Source organism: Poecile atricapillus, chromosome 28, assembly GCF_030490865.1.
Source record: "Poecile atricapillus isolate bPoeAtr1 chromosome 28, bPoeAtr1.hap1, whole genome shotgun sequence".
NCBI classification, from domain to species: domain Eukaryota; kingdom Metazoa; phylum Chordata; class Aves; order Passeriformes; family Paridae; genus Poecile; species Poecile atricapillus.
The window spans coordinates 748,955-763,607 of record NC_081276.1 but is presented as its reverse complement, the minus strand read 5'-3'; the positions used below and the strand labels follow the sequence as shown (position 1 = coordinate 763,607).

The 14,653-nt window shown below is 65.0% G+C and overlaps 2 protein-coding genes across 4 annotated transcripts; one reads left to right on the top strand and one right to left on the bottom strand.

Moving 5' to 3' along the window:
- The first annotated feature begins 1,146 nt into the window (after positions 1-1,146).
- HDGFL2 (HDGF like 2) lies at positions 1,147-11,147 on the top strand. 2 transcript variants are annotated; one of them, XM_058858748.1, is made up of 16 exons: positions 1,147-1,334; positions 3,635-3,711; positions 3,785-3,923; positions 5,565-5,744; positions 6,119-6,235; positions 6,377-6,448; positions 6,662-6,803; positions 6,956-7,031; positions 7,114-7,399; positions 7,988-8,082; positions 8,452-8,522; positions 8,855-8,925; positions 9,066-9,167; positions 9,266-9,479; positions 10,110-10,227; positions 10,385-11,147. In XM_058858748.1, exons 1-16 carry the CDS (start codon positions 1,263-1,265, stop codon positions 10,473-10,475), a joined length of 1,923 nt encoding a protein of 640 aa, XP_058714731.1. In that variant the 5' UTR covers positions 1,147-1,262; the 3' UTR covers positions 10,476-11,147. The 2 variants fall into 2 exon arrangements, with proteins under 2 accessions (XP_058714731.1, XP_058714730.1); XM_058858747.1 differs by having other exon boundaries at positions 10,382-11,147.
- Positions 11,148-11,506: 359 nt separating this feature from the next.
- Positions 11,507-14,621, bottom strand: LOC131589366 (perilipin-3-like). 2 transcript variants are annotated; one of them, XM_058858750.1, is made up of 8 exons: positions 14,464-14,621; positions 13,708-13,765; positions 13,296-13,491; positions 13,120-13,202; positions 12,658-13,039; positions 12,362-12,552; positions 12,153-12,275; positions 11,507-12,079 (listed from the first exon to the last, which is right to left on the bottom strand). In XM_058858750.1, exons 2-8 carry the CDS (start codon positions 13,756-13,758, stop codon positions 11,735-11,737), a joined length of 1,371 nt encoding a protein of 456 aa, XP_058714733.1. In that variant the 5' UTR covers positions 13,759-13,765; positions 14,464-14,621; the 3' UTR covers positions 11,507-11,734. The 2 variants fall into 2 exon arrangements, with proteins under 2 accessions (XP_058714733.1, XP_058714732.1); XM_058858749.1 differs by lacking the exon at positions 14,464-14,621 and adding an exon at positions 14,048-14,149.
- Positions 14,622-14,653: the final 32 nt, after the last annotated feature.

Here is a 14,653-nt window from a genome sequence, read left to right as displayed (position 1 = left end):
CAGAGTGGATATGGCAAAGCCAGAGTATGGCACAGAGTGGATATGGCACAGAGTGGATATGGCACAGAGTGGATATGGCACAGCCTGGCAGGAGTGTGTCACACTCACCGTGTGACAGGGAGCGCTCCCAACACCCCCGTGCACCCTGACACCAATTCCCTGCAGCGGCATTTCCCCTCCTCACACACCTCCCCACAAAGCCCTGGCAATAATTCCTCCCCAGACCATGGCTTGAGGTTTGGGTTTTGCTCCCTCCTGGCCCGGTGCGGGCAGGGACCGCTTCCCTTTCCCTGACCTTGCAGAGTTTGGGTTAGAGCCGGCTCCCAGCCCAGCCCAGCTCGGAGCCCGTGGCTCGGATCCCCCCGTGACCCTCCCGGTGCCCTGTCCTGGGACACGGACACGGGCACCCGCCGCCCTCCCCAGCCCTGGAGGAGTTTGGGGTCCCGGGATGGCCCCGGGGAATTCAGGAATTCGGCCGGGAGCCGCATCCCCAGCCTGGGGGGCTGAGCTGGGGGCAGTGATGGGGCAGGATTTGTGTCACCATAGCCCTGACCCTCTCCCCACAGCCCTGTCACCCCACAGCCCTGTCACCCTCACACGGTCCCCGTCACCCCTCAGCTCCCTGTCCCTGTCCCCTGTCCCTGTCCCTGTCCCCGTCCCTGTCCCTGTCCCCTGTCCCCTGTCCCTGTCCCCTGTCCCTGTCCCCTGTCCCTGTCCCCTGTCCCCTGTCCCTGTCCCCCCTCAGGTCCCTGTCCCTGTCCCCGTCCCTGTCCCTGTCCCCCCTCAGGTCCCTGTCCCCCTCAGGTCCCTGTCCCTGTCCCTGTCCCTGTCCCCGTCCCTGTCCCCTGTCCCTGTCCCTGTCCCCCCTCAGGTCCCTGTCCCTGTCCCTGTCCCTGTCCCTGTCCCTGTCCCTGTCCCCTGTCCCTGTCCCTGTCCCCCCTCAGGTCCCTGTCCCTGTCCCCCCTCAGGTCCCTGTCCCCGTTCCCCCCCCGCCCCTCAGGCCCCGCCCCCCAGCGCCCCCCGCTTCGGCGCCTCCGGCGGCGCGGCCCAATCCCGTTATCCCGCCGCGCCGCCGCCTCGCTTCTATTGGTCGGATTGGCTGAACGACGTGCGGCGGAGCCAATGGGAGGCGCGGTCGCGGCCGGGGGCGGGACATCCTGCGTGCCGTGCGGTGCGGGCCGCCCCCGCCGCCTGCCCGGTGCTGCCGCGGCCTGGGCTGGGCCTGCCCGCGCCCGGTGCCCCCCGCGCCCCCCGGTGCCGCCATGCCACACAGCTTCAAACCCGGGGACCTCGTCTTCGCCAAGATGAAGGGCTACCCGCACTGGCCGGCCCGGGTGAGACCGCGGGGCCGCGCCGCGGGGGAGCGGAGCGGGAGAGGGGCGGGGGTCCCGCAGCGGGATGGGGGCGGGACCGGGAGGGGGGACCGGGGACGGGATGGGGACGCGGACCGACCCCTGTCCCCGGAGCGGAGGCCCCTGGCGGGATGGAGATGCCATAACGGTACCTGTCCCGGGATGGGGATCCCGTCCCGGGATGGGGACACGGTACCGGAGCACGTCCCGGGATGGAGATGCCGTAACGGGAGCCGTGCCGGGATGGACAGGCTGTACCGGGATGGACAGGCTGTGCCGGGATGGACAGGCTGTACCGGGATGGACAGGCTGTGCCGGGATGGACAGGCTGTACTGGGGTGGACAGGCTGTACCGGGATGGACAGGCTGTACCGGGATGGACAGGCTGTGCCGGGATGGACAGGCTGTACCGGGATGGACAAGCTGTGCCGGGATGGACAGGCTGTACCGGGATGGACAGGCTGTACCGGGATGGACAGGCTGTACTGGGGTGGACAGGCTGTACCGGGATGGACAGGCTGTACCGGGATGGACAGGCTGTACCGGGATGGACAGGCTGTACCGGGATGGACAGGCTGTACCGGTACCGGGATAGGAGGCTCTGTACCGGTACCGGTGCCGGGATAGGTGTCCCGGTGGGGATGCGGGACCCTGGCGGGTCTGTCGCGGATCCGGGGCTGGCAGGAGGGGCTGTCCCGGCACCCGGAGCGGGATGCGGGGTCACATCCCGGGAATGTCCTGGGCTGGGGCCCAGCAGCAGCGCGGGGTGACCCGTTCTGGGACCGGAGCTCCCATTCCAGCACCTCCACTGGGATGGGACCAGAACTGGAATGGGGTGTCCTGTGCCCGAACGGGGACCCCACAGCAGCTGTGCCGGGATGAGCGTCCAGCACGGGCTCAGAGATCCCCTGAGGGGACGGGAGCTCGGTACCGAGGTGGGATCCTGCCCTGGGATGGGATGAGATCCTGGGATGGGATGAGATCCTGCACCAGGATGGGATCCTGCACTGGGATGGGATCCTGCACTGGGATGGGATCCTGGGCTGGGATCCTGTACTGGGATGGGATCCTGTACTGGGATGGGATCCTGCACCAGGATGGGATCCTGCACCAGGATGGGATCCTGCACTGGGATGGGATCCTGGGCTGGGATCCTGTACTGGGATGGGATCCTGTACTGGAATGGGATCCTGCACTGGGCTGGGATCCTGCACCAGGATGGGATCCTGCACTGGGCTGGGATCCTGCACTGGGCTGGGATCCTGCCCTGGGATGGGATCCTGGCATGGGATGAGATCCTGCACCAGGATGGGATCCTGCACCGGGATGGGATCCTGTACTGGGATGGGATCCTGCCCTGGGATGGGATCCTGTACTGGAATGGGATCCTGCGCTCTTGGGGCTGCGGTTCTGCCCCTTGTTGGGGACAGTGAGGGTGTGACGTGGGTGTTGAGGACGCTCTGGGTGTGCCATGGGTGGGGGGCTGCTGTCAGCACTCACGGCGTGGGATCAGCGGGTGCTGCTGCGCTTTGGGGCCGTTATTTGGGATGCTGGAGCGTTTGGGGACGGGGACAGCTGGTGCCACCGGCCGGGTGACAGCGTCGTGCCGTGGAGTTCCTGAGAGCTGCTTTGGGATGTGCTCAGCTGGGGGGTGCCTGGGGGCTCCGCGGGGTCCCCGGGAGCAGCCGAGGGCGTGGCAGGCTCATGCAGTGCCCTTGGACGGGAAGAGACTGGCAGGTGGAATCCTGTGGGATCGGGGAGCTCAGGGGGCCGGAGTTGACACCGCTTGGCTGCACCTCGCCGTGAGACCCGGGACTGCCGCTCCTGCCAGGACAGCCCCTCTGCTTTAGCTCGCTTGCTTTTTGGGGAAGGGTCCCCCCACCCCGAAGACCTCCCCAGCACCCCCTGCGCACCCCGAGGCTCCCCGAGCACAGAAGACGGGGTGTCCGGCCGGCAGCGGGGCTTTTCCTGCGGCCGGGCTCCAGCCAGGACGGACCCTGCGGCCGCTCATCCATCGCCCCCCGCCCGCGCCGCCGGGCTCCCGGCCACGGATCCCGGGGGAGTAGAGCAAGGCCCACGTTGCCCACAAGACCTCGGTGCCGGATCCTTCCCGTTACTCTGGTAGAGATCCCGCAGGGACTCGGATCCGTAGCCAGGGCCCCGTCCGGGTGCTTTCCTGCCGCGCTTGGCTCCAAGCGGGTGCCGGACCCGACGCCGCTTGCCGGGGCTGAGGACGTGTCACCGCTGTCTCTGACCTCCTCGTGCTTTGGGTTTCCTTTCAGATCGATGACATCGCGGACGGCGCCGTGAAACCCCCCCCGAACAAGTACCCCATCTTCTTCTTCGGCACCCACGAGACGTAAGCGCTGCCTCGCTCCCCCCGCCGGGCTCTGCCTCCGCTCCGGCCTCACCTCTGCTTTGTCTCTCTCCAGCGCCTTCTTGGGCCCTAAAGATCTGTTCCCTTACGAAAAATATAAAGACAAATATGGGAAACCAAACAAGAGAAAAGGCTTCAACGAGGGCTTGTGGGAAATCCAGAACAACCCCCACGCCAGTTACAGTGCCCCTGCGGTGAGTGTGGGCTGGGCAGGGCATGGGGCCGTGGCCCCTCCGCGCCCCCGAGTCGCTCCTCCTGTCTCTGCTTCTCCTCGCTGCCGTGCCGATTGCTTCCAGCTTCCAGCTTGGCTTCCTTGGGGTGGAATTAGCTCCCCTCTCCTTCCCTGCCCTCTCCCTTCCTCAGGGAGTCTGCTCTCCTCATCTTCCTCCATGGAGGGGTTTCCCTTGGGCTTCCAGGAGCGCTGGAAGTTCCTGCTTTGCTCTGGAGGAAGATGCTTCTGCCCCGTTGTCGCGGTGGAACCGGGGTCGTGCTTTGTGCTGCTTGCCCAAAATCACGGAGGTTTTGTTGTCAGAGCAAGAACTTGAGGCTTGCTTGTCCCTGGCTCCTGGATCTGCTCGTGGACTGTTGGGAAGTCCCCTTCTCCATCCATTCCCGAGGTTCCTGAGCCCTCCAGCTGGATTTGGAGCAGGCCAGGCCAGGGAACAGCTCTTTGTCAGTTGCTCGTGGGGGCACCTGATGACCATGATTATTCTGTAAATCACATCATATCATCACAGGAGGCATTGGCTTCGTAGGCAGTGGGGCTGAAGAGGCAGAGGAAGGTCTGCAGGGTGAGCAGCGAGGTCGAGGTGGTCCCTGGAGGTCAGCAGGAGCAGGGAGTGAGTCCCCCAGGCCGGGAGTGAGGATGTGGTTTGAGGGGCAGGGGTTGGGAAATCACCCACCCAAAACTGTGGATGTGGGGCGAGCTGAGGCTGTGGAGGTGCCTGAAAACCTGGAGAATGGTGGTGGTGAAGGAGGCAGCACCTGCCACGGGCAGGAATCCGCTGGGAACTCCCCTCAGGGATGAGGGACCCAACGAGGCTGGGGGCTCACCAACACCCACTGCATCCTGTGGATGAAAGGAGCAGGAGAAGACACAGAAGTTTCCTTGGCTTTGAGACCTGAGTGAAGAGAGGTGCCAGGAGCAGCCAAGGGTGAGGAGAGGCTTTCCAGCAGCTGGAAGAACCCTGACTCTGGGAATATCAGTGCTGCCACACACAGAGGAGCAGCCCAGAAGATGAAGTTGGGGTGTGTGATGTCCCTGTGTGAGGAACCTCCCGATGGGCTGCAGAAACAAGGAGACCTTCAGGGAGCGGGACACAGGAGATCCCAGCTGGGAAGAGCACCGTGGCCACCTGGACTCGTTCTGTGGACCTTTCCCATGGGGAAGGTGTGTGAAGAGGATGTGAAGAGCCCGATCCAAGTGGAGGCAGAAGGAGAGGCTGAACCCAGCCACCCCGGCTTGTCTGGCGCCGTCAGGGCAGAGGAGGGCTGGGCTCTGCTCCAGGCTGCTGCAGGGGTTTTGGCAGGGTGTGAGGATGGGGGGCAGAGGGCAGCGAGGCAGCAGCACCCCGGGAGTGTGTCAGGGGCGCTCTCGGAGCCGTGTGTCAGGGGCTGCAGGAAGGGCTGCAGCATTGTCCGGAGCTGCTCCGGAGGGATCCGTGCTGGGAGGGGAGGGGAGGCTGCCCTGCCCTGTCCTGCTCTGCACTGCTCTGCACTGCTCTGCACTGCTCTGCACACCCAGCTCCCCACCCTTGGTGCCCCCTCTCCCTCCTCTCCTGCCCCCCAGTGCCCCCCAGGCCCCCCTGACCCCGCTGTCCTCCCGCTGCCTTTAGCCCGCCAGCTCCTCCGACAGCGACGTCCCCGAGAACGACCCCATGGCGGGGAGCGACGCCGGGGATGATGAGGATGACTCTGCCATGGCCACCATGCCCACCGAGAAGGTGGACAGCGATGAGGACTCGGATCGAGGCAGCGACCACAGCGGGCTCAAGAGGAAATCCTTGGCCATGAAAGTGAGTGAAAGGCTGGGGACAGGAGGGTGGCCCAGCCAGGGGACACTGTGGGTCCATCACAGAGCTTTCCTTGAAGCCACCCCAGCAGAAGGTGCTGGAGAAGCCAACTCCCTCGGGATTCTCCAGAGGGAAATGGGGCTCAGTGTGATTTTGGGGGTCTCACAGCTGTCTCATGATGCCTGTGGGGTGGTGGGGTGGTCAGTCCTGGTGGGGTTAGCAGCCTGGAGGAGGATCCAGAGCTGCAGATCTGAGTGCAGCTCTTGCAGGGCTGGTTGGGAAGAGTTGGAGAAAGCCCTTCCCAGGAAGGACTTTGCTTTCCATGGTGGGTGGAGAAGGAATGGGCTTCTCTCATCTTGTCACCTCTTCTTTGCCAGATGCCTGTGACAAAACGGCCTCGGAAATCCTCCAGTGACTTGGATCAGGGCAGCCCCTCTGTCACAGAAGAGGAGAACTCAGAAACATCTTCCGAGTCGGAAAAAAACAGTGACCAGGTGAGAGGATTTGGGGGTTCACTGGCAGGGTGGTGGGGAGAGCATCCCTGTGGGAGTGAGGCAGAGGCTGGAGAGAACCTGGCTGGTGTGATACCGTGGTGACACTGTTCCACATCTCCTCATATTTCCGTTTTTCTCCAGGATTTCACTCCTGAAAAGAAGCCAGTGGCCCGGGCTCCCCGGAGGATGCCGGCAGCAGGGAGGAAGAAGAAGGTAAAGGGCCCCTAATGAGGGAGGCTGGAGAGGAGTCGGGGTCTGTGCTGTGGGTGGGGGGTGACAGGGCTGGAGCACCTGGAGCTCGCTGATCTCTTGGTGACCTGCTGGGGCTCGGGATGCAGGACACTGCTGGCTTTGGGGGGATGGCTGGGACTGGGGCAGTGCCACCCCACGGCCACCTCCCATCCCAGCCCCGCTCTCTGCCTGCAGAAAATGGAGTCTGGCTCTGACTCCGACTCCAAAGTGGACTCGGATCTGGAGATGGGCAATGCCACCGTGGACATGACCAAGTCGGACTCGGACTCGGACTCGGACGTGTCGGTGAAAAAGGCGCCACGGGGCCGCAAGCCAGGTACCCCCAGGGCTGCTCCTGCTTCCCCAAGCCTCTGGGGTCCCATCCCGAATGTGGGCACATTCCAGAACCTCTCTGCCTCCACCAGCCGGGGCTGTTTCAACAGAGGCACCTCCAGGGCTCCTGCAGAACATGTCCCTGTTGTCTTGCAGCTGAGAAACCCCCTCCCAAGCCCCGGGGCAGGAAACCAAAGCCGGAGCGAGTCCCCAGCAGCTCCAGCAGCGACAGGTGAGCTCACCTGGGCCACTGGGACACTGTCACCCTTGGGCTGGGGGTCACACAGGGGTCCGAGCCTGCCCTGTCCTGGCAGTGACAGCGACAGCGACGTGGATCGCATCAGCGAGTGGAAGCGGCGGGACGAGGAGCGGCGGCGGGAGCTGGAGGAGAAGAGGAAGAGGGAGCAGGAGGAGGAGATCCGGCGGCTCCGGGAGCAGGAGAAGGAGGAGAAGGAGAAAAGGAAGGAGAAGGCAGAGAAGGGCGAGGAGGTGCACTCAGACTCGGACAGCAGCGCCGAGGATGAAACGGCCAAAAAGGGCCGGAGAGGCCGGGCCAAGGCTCAGTCCTCCTCAGACTCCGAGCTGGAGCAGGAGAAGGAGGTGAGTGCAGAGCTGTGGGGGCCTGGGGGTGGATGGACAGCCTGTCACCTCCCTGTCAGGCCATCAGGGACCTCCAGGAGGGGCAGGGACCTGCTCTCATGCTCCTGGGTTACCCTGCAGCTGCCCAGATGGTGTTGGGAAGGGTTGTGTCCATGGCAGTTCCATGCCTTGGAGTGGGAGCTCTTCCCCTGGCCCAGGATGCATCATCCAGCTGTGGGCCTCACATCTGGCACAGCTGTGGCTGCTCCATCCCAGGCTGGATGGGGCTTGGAGCAGCCTGGGACAGTGGAAGGTGTCCCTGCCATGGCAGGGGTGGGACGGGAGGAGCTTTATGTTCCCTTCCAACCCAAACCATTCCCTGATCTCCAGGGTGCTGTTCCAGGGGTTCACTCCACTGTCCCCTGGAGCCTTTGGGAGCGTGTAGGGTGACTGTGTGCTGTGGGGTGACCACAGGTCCGGTGTGGGGTGCCTGGGGTGTCCCTGAGCCGTGGGGTGGCCGTGGGGTGGCCGTGGTGACATTGTGGCGTGGCCGTGGCTCTGCAGCAAGGAGGGCTCTGCCGCTCTCCCTGCATTGTTCTCTCCTCCAAGGTAAAGAAGCCGGTGAAGAAGCAGCCCTCGGAGTTGTCAAGGAAACCAAATCAGAAGGAGAAGAGGGGCCGAGCAGAGGAGAAGCCACGGAACAAGTCAGCATCTCCACATCTCCCTCCCCTTTCCTCTGGGAACGGGGCTGTTCCTGCACGGCCCCAGCACCCCGGGGTGGGGATGGGGCTCGTGGGGCTGCTGCTCCTGCACAGGGGCTGGGCTTGTTCCTCCCCCCCTGCCGAGCTGAAGGGGCTGCAGGAGCTGCTGGGGGTTTCCAGGATGAGGTTCCGTGGTGTTTTCTTTCTCGTGGGGCTTTTCCTGTCTGCGTTCCTGGGAAGCTGGGGCACAGGGGAGCTGTGATCAGGGTGGAGGGGTCTCGGGTGCTGCAGGCAGTGCCATCCCCTTGTTAGCCCAGTGGTGAGCAGGGTGTTCACCACAACCATCTTCCCTTTTTCCTTCCCTTCCCACAGACCTCTGAAAGTGGAACGAGGCCGGAAGAAATCCGACCCGATCCCCGAAAGGAGGATGGAGAAGAAAAAGGGTGAGAGAGCCACTGCTTCCCATCACAGAGGGGAGGAGAGGGAGGGGAGGGCTCCAGGGTTGGTTCCCCCATCCCTGGGACAGGGAGGGATCAGTGAGTTTGTGCCAGGGTTTTTCCCAGCACTGCTGTGATCCCAGGATCACTTCCCTGACATCCCCTCCCGATCTTGGCACAGCCCAGCCCCTGAGACACGTCCCAGAGACATTCCTGGGGCCGTGCTGAACTTTGGGAGTGCAGGAGGACACAAACCCCTGCCTGGGAGTGATTCCAGGCCCCAGAGCGGATCCTGAGCTCTGTGTGCCCTGACACCTCTGCCTGTGTCTCTGCTCCAGAGCCCACAGTGGAGGAGAAACTCCAGAAACTTCACAGCGAGATCAAGTTTGCGCTGAAGGTGGATAACCCGGTGAGTGCCTGGCCTGGGACATCCCTGCTGGGCCTTTCCTGGCTGTGATACCCCGGGAGGCTCCTCCTCCTCCCTCTGGGGGTGCTGAGAAGCCCCAGGTGCCCCCAGGGCAGCTCCTGATCCCGGTGCCATCCGTGCAGGACATCAAGCGGTGTCTGAACGCGCTGGAGGAGCTGGGCACGCTCCAGGTCACTTCCCACATCCTCCAGAAGCACACGGACGTGGTGGCCACGCTCAAGAAGGTAGAGCAGAGAGGGCTGAGCCCTCCTGGGGCGAGTGGGGAGCCTGCCCCAGCCCTCAGGGGCTCTAAGGGGGTCCCTCCTCCCGCTCCCCGGGGCAGATCCGTCGCTACAAAGCCAACAAGGACGTGATGGAGAAAGCAGCTGAAGTCTACACCCGGTTGAAGTCGCGTGTGCTGGGACCAAAGATGGAATCCATCCAGAAAGGCAACAAAGCCAGGCCCGAGAAGGACAAGGGGGAGGCGGAGAAGGGCCAGGAGAAGCTGTCGGGAGCAGAGACACGGAATGAGAAGGGGGAAGAGGAGACAAATGCTGGTAACATCCCTGAGCATCCTGAACATTCCCTGCCCTGTGTGGGCAGGTCACAGTCTCCTCCTCGGGGCATGGCCCGTCCTGCTGGGGACAGGGACATGGGGAGGTGGCTTTGGCCTGGTGGGAGGGGATCAGCACCTCCAGGCCAGTGCCAGGAGCGGGAAAGGGCGGGATGGGGAATGCAGTGAGGGCACAGGGCAAACCTCCAGCCCCACTCCCGGGCTCCAGGGGCCCCCACGCTGCTTTCTGGCCCAGGGGCAGCTCCTCCCTGCCAGCCTGAGCTCTGCTCCAGCCACGAAGGAATGTGGAGATGTCCTTGGACACTGGCTCAGGCTCTTGCACAGGCACTGGTGACTGGGACCTTCCACCCTCAGAGCCGGGTCTCTGCCTGGGCCTGTCCTGCTGGTGCTGCAAGAGCCTTCCCTGAGGAGCTGACGGGGAAAATCCACCCTGACGGTGCCTCTGGGCTGGGGGATGGAGGTTTTGGGGACCTTCCTGCAGCTGTGGGGATCAGGGGCCCCCTCAGGCTCAGCTGCATGTCCAGGGACAGCCTGTGGCCATGGATCCTCAGCCCATGAGGGTTGGGATGGGCGAGGGGATCCAAGAGCCTGAGCCTCTCTCTCTTCCCTCCAGACCTGTCAGGTCCTGTGAATGGTGAATCCCAAAAGCCAGAGGGCACAGAGGAGAAGGACAAGAGCCAAGGGCCAGGAGCTGGGGAGCTGGAGGCATCCACAGAGGAGCCCCACAACAAGTGAGTGTGGGGGGCAGGGCTGAGGTCGCTGGGCTCGGCAGGGATGATCTGGGGACATCCTGTGGGTTGTGAGAGGCTTCTCCCAGCTTGGGAAGGAGCTGGGACGTGGCAGAGGGGCAGGGCCTGAGCTCTCCCTGCCCCTGCTCTCCCCCAGCAGTGTCCAGGACTATCCCAAGGCCGGGCTGGAGCGAGCTCGCGGGGAGTCGGAGGCTGCGGACGAGGAGGAGGAGGAGGAGGAGGAGAGCTGAGGAAGCAGCTCCCACCTGGAGGAGGAGGAGAGGCTGTGAAGGGAGAGCAGCCTCTGCCTCGTCCCCTGCCTGAGTCACTTCATTAAGTCCCACCGTAGCCGATGTCCTTGGTCTTGTCCCGTGTCCCGTCCCTGCGGAGGCAGCACCCGCGGGGGGGCTGTGCTGGTGTCTGTATTTGTCCCTTCCCCTTGTTTTTAATTTTTTGTTCTGGTTTGTTTTATTTTTTCCCCTCCTACCTAATTTCTTGTGATTTCAACCGACATGAAATGAATATAAAGGGTTTTCTAATGAAAAACAGAAGGAACCCCAGTGTCTCTTTCTTGAGGCATCTCTGGCTGGGACGAGGGTCAGGACTGGAAAGCACCCCATGGCTCCCCAATTTCCCTCTGACCAGGATCAGGCACTCAGGAGCTGCTCCAAGCCCCTTTCCTCACCATCATGATCCTCTCTCCATCCAGAGGCAGCTGCCGGAGCCGGATCCCTCTGCCCCAGGGGTGGCAGCAGGGCTGGGCACCAACTTTTTGGGGTGAAACCAGGGTACAAAGGGTGTGTTCTGTGCTCAGTGTGCGGGGAGGGGACTGACCCTGGCAGCATCGTGCCCGTGCTGGGCAGCAGCTCAGTGTTGGTCTCTTTGCTCTTTTGTCCGTGTCCAATAAAGAATTCCCGGCTCCACCCGGCGCCGCCTCCTCTTTGTGCCCCGACCCCCGACCCCCCTGCAGGCTGCAGTAACTCTGCCCTGGGGACACTTCGCTCCTTTTTCCGGGACTGCTCTCACTCTCCTCCCTAAACAAGACCCAAATAAAGCCCAAAACTTCCCGAGTGCCTCTTGCCCAACTGCTGGGAAGTGGGAGGCTCCGTCCAGGACCCCGCTCTGATCCCACTGCCAGGTCCTCCCCTCCCGGGGGCAGGGACAGGCTGGGGGGGCTGCCTGGGGAAGGGGGGCTCAGGACATGGGGGTCCCCAGGTCTTGGGGTTTGCTCCTCCAGAGCCCAATTCCTCCCCCCCACGCCCCCAAAGAAGCCCCAGGCCAGTGCAAAACTAACCAGAGTTTATTTCTTGTGCTGTTTTAACCCTACAAGGCACCGAGGACATGGGGGACCCCCAACAGGCACTTGGGGCAGCCAAGGCACTTCTGCAGTCCCCAGCAAGGGGACGAGGGACAGAGCTGGGGCAGGCACAGGGTGGGGGGCGAGGGGGGCTGGGGGTGTTTAGCTAAGGCTCCTAACGAGGCGTTTTTGGGGGGAAGCAGCCCAGAGCTGCTACTCCATCTCCAGCTCCACCGGGCGCTTGCCCGAGGGGGCGAAGGGTCCCACCAGCCACGTCAGGGGGGTGTTGAAGGCCACGTGCTCCACCAGCTCGTCCATCAGCTGCCGGGCTTTGGTGGCATGGCTGCGGGCTCGGGCCAGCACGGGCCCCGTCACGTCCTGCAGGGAGGTGACAGAGGCCAGCGCCGCCCGCAGCTCCTCCACGTTGTGCCGGACCTGCCCCGCCGTGTCCTGGATGCTGGTGGGGAGCCCCTGCAGGCTGGACACCAAGGGCTGGCAGGAGCTCTGCAGCTGCTGGCTCAAGCCCTGCAGCATGGTCAGCGTGCCCGACTCCACCGCCTGCGGGGGGACACGGGGGGTGAGGGCTGGGGACACCCCGGCTCGCCCTGGGGACCCCCTGCCCTGCTCCTACCTCTGGTGGCACCTGCTCCTTGCCACCGCCCGGCTGCTTCTTGTTCCACTCCAGCCACAGCTGCTGCAGCTTCTCCTGCCCTCCCTGCAGCCTCTGGTCCACGTCCTGCCTCAGGTGCTCCACCTGCGAGAGGGGCACGGCCCGCCTGGGTTGGGGGGCTGCCAGGGGACACCCCGGGGTGGCACAGGGGGCGCGGGGCCGGGTCCTACCAGGTCGAGGGTGCGCTGGAGCTGGGCCAGCAGGTCCTGGCTGCTCTGGCGGGCGCTCTGCAGTTTGCCCAGGGAGTGCTGGAGCGCTCGGTGCCGCAGCTTGGTGGAGAGGGAGCCCAGGCGCACGAAGTAGCTCTGCTGCTGCCTCTGCTGCTCCGGCTCGAAGCCCTCCACGGCCGTGGCCAGCTTGGCTGTGGGACAGGAGCTGCTCAGGGGGTCCCAGCACCACCATCACCCCCCCAGAGAGCCTCCCCCGCTCTGCCCAGCCTCGCTGGAGGTTGGGATCAGCCGCTCACCCAGCTCCTCATCCGTCATGGGCAGGTAATGGTCCACCAGCTCCTCCGACTTGCCCAGCACGGAGCCCACCCCGCTGGCCACCATCTGGCCCACGGTGCTGACACCGCTGCTGACCGCGGACTTGGTCAGCTCCACACCGCCCTGCACGGCCCCTTTGGTCATGTCCATCACACCGGTCACTCGGCTGGTCACTGCATCCTTAGCCCCTGCCATGGTGCTGGTCACTGCATCCCTGGCTCCGGCCACGGTGCTGGACACTGCGTCCTTGGCCTCGGTCACTCGGCTGGACACTGCATCCTTGGCCCCAGCCACGGTGCTGGTCAGCACATCCCTGGCCCCTGTCACCGTGGAGGTCACCAGCAGTTTGGTGTCCGAGATGATCTGGGTGGACACACAAACCTCTGTAAAGCACTGGGGGGGCCCCGAGTGTGCTGCCCACCCCACCCCACCCCACCCGGTACCTGCTGGGGGGATTGCTGCAGGATCGGCAGCTTCTCCTCCAGCTTGTCCAGCCCCTTGCAGGCCAATTCATTGGCGCTGGAAACTGGAGATGTGAAAAGAGGTGAGTTTAGCACCCTGCTGCCCTGCAGGGGCTCTGCTGGGGACAGCTTTTGGGGTCCCCCCGGCCCGCACTCACTCTGGGGCTCCAGCCGGGTGAGGAGGGGCTGGGCGCCGCTCGCTGCTGCTGCCGTCAGGGTCCTCACCCCTCTCTCGGCGGCGTCGCAGACGGAGCGCACGCAGGGGTGGCTCTCCTTGGTGCAGGTGTAGGCAGAGGACACCATGTCGTAGGCAGAGCTCACCAGGGGCAGGTTGGCCACGCGTGTCCCGATGCTCTGGGGGCCAGAAGGGCTCAGGGTGAGCGTGGTGGGGAGAGAACCCCCCCAAACCTCACGGGGAATGGGGTCCGTGTGTTCCCAACACCCCGGGGATGGTTTTGGGGCTCTCCCATGGCTCTCCAAGCCCATCGGAGGGTGGGATAATCCCGATCCCGGTCTCCAAGCAGGGACCCCGTGGATCGCCCCCAAATTCCCCCCCTTGCCCGCACTGACCTGTTGCTCCTCTGCCTTGGACTGCGCCGGTGTGGGCTCGCTGGTGGCCATGGTGGGGCTGGGGGCACAGGACGGGACCGTGAGTGGGGTCAGGCCCCCGCCGCCCCCTCCCGAGGGGAGCACCCCAAGTTCCCCCTCCCCGGAACGGGGCAGCTCCCACGCGGCTGGAAAATCCCGGGACGGGGCGGGGGGGGGTCCCTGGGACCGGGATCGCGATCGGGGCCAGGATCGCAATCGGGATCGGAACCGGAACCGGGATCGCAATCGCGATCGGAACCGGAACCGGGATCGCGATCGGGATCGGAACCAGGATCCCGGAGCGGCCCCGGATCGTGCTCACCGCTGGCGGCTGGGCTCGGTTCGGCTCCGCTCGGTTCGGCTCCGGGCTCGCCCCGCTCCTCCCCGCCGCCCTTTATACCCCGGAGCCCGCCCCGAGCGCATGTGACCGGAGCCGCCCAGCGGGGCCGGCCCGGGGCGCACCGGGAGCAGCGACCGGCGGGGGCGGGGGCCCGGGGGGCAGCGAACCTCCGGGCCCGGCACAGAACCGAACCTCCGGGCCCGGCAGGGCAATGAACCCCCGGGAACCGAGCCCCCCGCCCAACACCGGAGCCCCCGGGACCCCGTTCCTCGGTCGCTGCTGCGCTGACCCCCCCTCCCCGGTACCGGATCCCCCGGGACTGAGCTGCCCTGACCCCCCCAAACGTCCCCGCCCCTCGTGGGGGTCCCGAGCTCGGGGGTCCCGGTGCGCCCCCACACCTGGCCCGGTGCAGTTGGTCGAACCGGTCCCGGTGGGTTCTGGCGGTGGGAGGATGGTCAGTGCCGGGGTCCCCGGTGTCGCCACACCGGCTGCTGTCACCACGCTGTGCTTGTGACGTCGGGGACACCCCGGGGCCCGACGGTGACAACTGGGGCAAAGTTCAGTGCCACACGGCTGCGGGTCACAGTC

Excerpts from the sequence above, each read along its gene's own strand:
- HDGFL2 (XM_058858747.1), top strand. The coding sequence starts at position 1,263 with ATGCCACACAGCTTCAAACCCGGGGACCTCGTCTTCGCCAAGATGAAG. Across the intron at positions 7,400-7,987 it reads AGCTGGAGCAGGAGAAGGAG|GTAAAGAAGCCGGTGAAGAA; the intron begins GTGAGTGCAGAG and ends CTCTCCTCCAAG. Across the intron at positions 8,523-8,854 it reads GAGGATGGAGAAGAAAAAGG|AGCCCACAGTGGAGGAGAAA; the intron begins GTGAGAGAGCCA and ends TCTCTGCTCCAG.
- LOC131589366 (XM_058858749.1), bottom strand. The coding sequence starts at position 14,148 with ATGCGCTCGGGGCGGGCTCCGGGGTATAAAGGGCGGCGGGGAGGAGCG. Across the intron at positions 12,553-12,657 it reads CATGACGGATGAGGAGCTGG|CCAAGCTGGCCACGGCCGTG; the intron begins GTGAGCGGCTGA and ends CCTGTCCCACAG. Across the intron at positions 12,276-12,361 it reads TCCAGCGCACCCTCGACCTG|GTGGAGCACCTGAGGCAGGA; the intron begins GTAGGACCCGGC and ends CCCCTCTCGCAG.